The sequence below is a fragment of the Sinocyclocheilus anshuiensis genome, unplaced genomic scaffold (genome assembly GCF_001515605.1).
Source record: "Sinocyclocheilus anshuiensis isolate Anshui unplaced genomic scaffold, SAMN03320099.WGS_v1.1 scaffold348, whole genome shotgun sequence".
Classification (NCBI taxonomy): Eukaryota; Metazoa; Chordata; class Actinopteri; order Cypriniformes; family Cyprinidae; genus Sinocyclocheilus; species Sinocyclocheilus anshuiensis.
Genome location: NW_015555762.1, coordinates 1,242,493 through 1,248,244, shown reverse-complemented (window position 1 = coordinate 1,248,244; position 5,752 = coordinate 1,242,493). Strand labels below are relative to the sequence as shown.

At 36.5% G+C, this 5,752-nt stretch overlaps 1 protein-coding gene across 1 annotated transcript in view; it reads left to right on the top strand.

The window, feature by feature from the left end:
- The first annotated feature begins 2,592 nt into the window (after positions 1-2,592).
- The window catches only part of LOC107673991 (partitioning defective 3 homolog B-like), a 176,434-nt gene continuing 173,274 nt past the window's right edge, over positions 2,593-5,752 (top strand). The window contains exon 1 of the mRNA XM_016467843.1: positions 2,593-3,015. Within this exon, the coding sequence (XP_016323329.1) occupies positions 2,899-3,015 (117 nt within the window). The 5' untranslated portion in view covers positions 2,593-2,898. The remainder of the gene's footprint in view (positions 3,016-5,752) is intronic.

Sequence of the window (5,752 nt, the reverse complement as noted above, 5' to 3'; positions counted from 1 at the left end):
ATTCTTCATGGATAATTGCACATGGCCACCTTGAAGAAATTCTGCCAGACCAGGAACCCCTGAGAGGATTCACTTCTGTTCCCAATGTTCCTCATTTGGAGAAATCAGCTCTTACTGTGATTCGATGGAGTCCCGGAGCCTAAGAACAGCTTCAAACTGACATTCTGGTTGAAATTTTGGTTTCACCAAATTTACTCAAGATAGTAGTGGCCTGAGATGAGCCGTAGACAGTTGGCTGACCCTCATTATCTCTTCATAATTATTTCTTCACACATTGCCAAAAAATATATATTTTACATGGTCACTTTTCATAGCATTATCAGGTAAAACAGGACGGACAAAACACACACACACACACACACACACACACACACACACGCACACGCACACGCACACGTGCACACACACACACACACACACACACTTTCATTTTATTTCATTTATTTATTGTTACTTTTACTTTAGCTTAAGCACCTTGCAGGCATGAAAAGAAGAAAATAATTAATGCAAATAAATTATATGACACAAATGAGAGCACTTGACTGGCTAGCAATAGCTGTAGACAATGAAAAGTTAATTGGCAGTGAAAGGTTTGTTTATGTAAGAACTTACAGTTGATTTATGTTAGCGCTTCCCGCTGATTGTAGCCATCATGTTAAACGATTGCTTGATACCCTTGAGATTTTTTAAATGCTCTCATGCTTAAACAATTCTGAGCATTTGAGGCACGCTGTTTTATAGTCATAATGGTTACCGGATAGCTACACCAGCTCCATTAACTCCTCTGTGCTGGCTAAGCAGTATTTTTGATGTTTGACACATCTGTCATACTCGCTTTAAATGCGTGCCTCATAAACCTCATGCGCTGTGAGACCATCTACACTTCCTAAATGAAGGAATGTTCCAAAAACATTTTGAGCTTTATTTTCCCCATTATATTTTATGGGGAGGAACGGGATTGTGAACCATAACTTTCTCCAAATGGTTATGGTAATGCTAGCATTAAAATGGCATATATGGGAAATCGGATATCAGAAAGAGACAAGCCTGGGTTTTGGCTGGCACAGTCACCCCTCCAGATGGCACAGTTTGGCATCTCCTGTTATAATGATGGGATGGCCTAGGACTTAAGGGGCAGTGCCAGCTTACTATCCGGTGTATTATTGTAATATTGGTGTATATACTACAAGAACTGTTTACTTCTTAACTGTTAACTTTTTATTGAGCAAGGATGCATTCAATCGATCAAAAGTGACACTAAAGATTTGTTACCAAACATTTCTTTTTCAAATAAATGCTGTTTTTTGGAACTTTTGATTAATCAAAAAAGGCATGTATCACTGTTTCCACAAATATATTAAGCAGCACAATTGTTTTCAACATTGATAATAATAAGTAATGTTTCTTAAGCACCAAATCAACCTATTAGAATGATTTCTGAAGGATCATGTGACACTTAAGACTAGAGTAATGATGCTGAAAATTCAGCTTTGCATCACAGGAATAAAATATATCAAAAGAGGAAAAAGTTATTTTAAATTGCACAAATATTTCACCCTACTACTGTTTTCCTGTATCTGTGATTAAATAAATGCAACATTGGTGAGCATAGGAGACTTCTTTCAAAAACATTAAAAAATCATACAGATGCCAAACCTCTGAACAGTATAGTGTATGTCTTCTGGGCAAGTATAGTCTGGGGAGCTATAAAGAACACTTGTGCATAATTAATCTGAATGAATTAAAGTACATGAATGCTATTTAGAATTTATTCAAATTGTGGGAAGAATAAAGCTGTCGCAATGCTATCTTCATTAGAAGGGCTGGAAGGGTGTAGAAGAAGGTTGATAGTATAATTGGGTCAATGAAACACATGCCAAAAGGTACACACAATACAGTCCTCTGAGAATAGCCCATTGTCATTGAAATATGTAGCTGCAAAGCAGAGCCTTGGGACTGTGAACTAATGTTTCAAACAGGAAGTCTAGAGTCTAACTTTTTGGAAATTGTGTTTGTTATAACAGTGGAAAACTATATTGACAGAGGTTAAAACAAGATTCTCTTATTTAATTTAGATGAATTTCACATGCAATTTAAATGCACAACCTAGTCGATACATTTTTTACTCCATGCAATGAATATTTCTCAGAGCTTTACGTTTAATAATCAGTTTCTGCACATGTATAAAGTCTCTGCTACAAAATAACTATTTCCACTGTTGTTCCCTAGGAAAAAAGATCCAGTCCATTTATGTTTTATCTGTCTATCTATCTATCTATCTATCTATCTATCTATCTATCTATCTATCTATCTATCTATCTATATATGTCACATAATTCATATCTAATATTGATATTTCTGGATATTTTGAATGTGCAAATATGGCATTAGAGTTTACTGTCACTTAAGGAGAAGCTCTATTTTTACTTTATTCTTGTAGAACATGTGAGATCCTCCGTCTTTAGTAGGCTACTTATTCATTTTTTGTCAAGCTAAGCAGTGAAAGTACATCTTCCTTTCCGCAGTAATGATTCTCTATGAGGACTGAGCCTGTATAGCTTCATAAAGCAGTCAGAGTTCACTTACTATTTGCCGCTTCCGGTTTCACTCAGGACCTCAGCGGGCTCGAACTCAGGAGAAACCTATCGAGACTTTTTTCTGTCATCCAGGACTCTGTTCAATCTGTTCAGAGTGCGGGTTGGAATGATTCCTGGACGATTATTCCGTTCATGGACTTAATATTGGTTTACTCAAGACTTTTCTAGCACTTTAAAGAGAAAGAAGATCACCTGTAACTGTTGACCAATGACACCTGTTGTCTCTTCAGCGCTCGCTTTAAGAGAAACTCTGCTGTAAACAAACTACGAGGATATTTGAACGTTTGATGACGCAGTTAAGATGAAAGTGACGGTGAATTTCGGGGAAACGAGGATTGTCGTCCCGTGTAAAGACGGTTGGATGGTGCGGGATTTGATCGGTCAAGCCACTCAAAGATACAAGAAGATTGTTGAACAGGTAACGTGTTGTTTTTAAGTTCGAATTTGATAAGACAGACAGTTAAATAGCAGTTTATAAATTCGATTATTCACTATGGATTGCTTAAACATCGCTAGTTTGAGATATGTGATTGGAATTATTGAAAAAACTACACCTGTTTACCGGGTAACGAATCGTACTATGACGTAGGCCTGGTTCATGAATATTAATTAGACCCTACTTGACGCTGCTTGAGGACTTTCCTACAGCGACGCTCATTAATATTATGTACGCCATGGTGACGTTGCGAGGCTCGTTAATAATAAACGTAAGCCTTCACCATAGTACGATTGGTAAGCGGGTGTGCCCGCATGCTCAGGTCACGTGATCTCGAGCTGTCACCTCTGACATTTTTCAGATTTCTGACTATTGTTTTGAATATTCATTATCTCTAGACATTCCTGCAATCTGATACTGAGGTAAAAGTTTGTCCTGCGCCTCAAAAATGCAAATATGATCTTTAAGACTGCACAATATATGTCTGGGAAATTGGATTCTGAATTGACATCTGTAACCAGTGACTTTCACTTCACTTTTGGTGTGAATTTATTACAGTTTGAAACACACACACACACACACACCAAGCTCAAAATTTCATTTTAATTCGATTTTACTTCCTGTTTCTTTGTAATTATTTCTGAAATGTATAACAATTTCTTATTGAAAATTCTTTTAAAGCTAATTTTGCACCAATTAGTTTTTTTCTGTGCACATAATGTATACTTTTTTATTTCTTTTGAGTTGACCACAACTTAAGAGACCTACTGTAATTATATATATATATATATATATATATATATATATAATATTACAGTAGGTCTCTTAAGTTGTGGTCAACTCAAAAGAAATAAAAAAGTATACATTATGTGCACAGAAAAAAACTAATTGGTGCAAAATTAGCTTTAAAAGAATTTTCAATAAGAAATTGTTATACATTTCAGAAATAATTACAAAGAAACAGGAAGTAAAATCGAATTAAAATGAAATTTTGAAGACCGAAATAGTCATTCTTGTAAAATGTACTCCAGAGATACAACTTCAAAAACAAGAACAAAAAAAAAACTAAAATTTGTTCTAGTAGAGTATTTATTGTATGTTTATGTCTTGTGCATTATTGTTATTTTGTAGTATTTGATTTTATAAGCAACAGCCATTATTGTGAGAATGTAAAAGGTGATGCATTGCATTAATTTTTACATTTTATAGTACACTTATAATGGGTGAAATATTGTTTCTTAATAATAATAATAATAATAAATAATGCAATTTTCAGATCTTCTAAATGCAATACTCAGATCTTCTAATCTCTAATTCTTAATATCATCATTAATTTATACATAAACAAGTCACAACTATATTCCACTATAGAGGGGCTGTTTGATATTGATACATACTTACATTAGTCCTCAGTGAGCACCAGGCCTTTTTAATACTGCAATGCTTGTTCACTATTAACTATTCTAGTCCTTTTGTACAGCTTCGGCACTAAATGCAAGTTGGAATAAAGAGGGGCTTATGTGACGAATACAGCCGTGTCATTAATCGCTCCCTATCTCCAAATGCAGGTGGCAGGCTGTGTTTGATTATTTTGGCCTGGGCTCTTGGGCTGAGATGGCTGGCTTTATGGGAGGTTTTAGTATGCCTGACTGATGGAAGTTATCGGCTGAGATTGGCTCAGTCGGGTGGGATGGGACGGTGCCAGGCGTGCTGGGTTAGATGTGGGTGCTTTATCTATTCTGTCAACCCACCTCTTGGGTCTCGTGCGTCACTGAAGTATTGAGCCCTTCATCTTTGATAGCCATGCATCCGTGATGCAGTTCTCCTTGATTAGACCTTGTGCATATTTGCATAACAAATGGGCAATTTGTGTTGATGTTAGTTTAAAATTTTGAGATGCAAATGCGACTCTGCTACGGATTGATGTTTAATTTTCCATTTACTTTGAGATATGAGCTGTTATTAGTTTATTGTATGGCCAATTTGCAATGATGTCAACAATGAAATTACATTGTTTTATTAATGAAGGCCAGGGTCCCATTTTGGAAATTTGACTGCATTATATATTTGAATAAGTTTCACGGCTGCACAATTACGATTTAAGCTGCACGTTTAGATCTACTCCAGTTCTGTTTACAACATGTTTTTTTTTTTTTGCAGTAGTTGTGCATTGTAACCAGTGATTAGGGTTGGGTACCGAACTCTGTACTTTTAAGGGTACCGACAAAATTGCATCGGTACTACCGATTACCGATTCACGTTAAATCAATCGGTGCCAAATTTCGGTACCTGAGAACGCATCTGGGCAAAGAGAGAAAGAGAAACTCTGTGACGTGGTGTCAACCCTGCAACTCGTTCAAACAACACACAGGGCAAGCTGAAATGTTCTGAAGTGTGGTTACATTTATAGAGCCATATGGTTTCTGCGAAAACGCGGACGGTATCGCGGAGTCCATTCATAAAAAAGTAATTTACTCTATAGCGCGGAATGCCACGGAATTCGTCAATTTTTGGATGAATAAATCAAAAGTAGCCACTGCCACTTAATTCGAATCGCGATATGAACTAGTGTCTGTGAATATTAAAACGCGAAAAGCCGGTTTAAATATGAATCATGCATGTTCCGCTTGCCTCTGTATGTATGAATGGCGGAAACGCGGTTTTGTTTACTACACAAATACTGAAGCACGCGTGATGCTCGAGGTGATTTTCGGCCTCT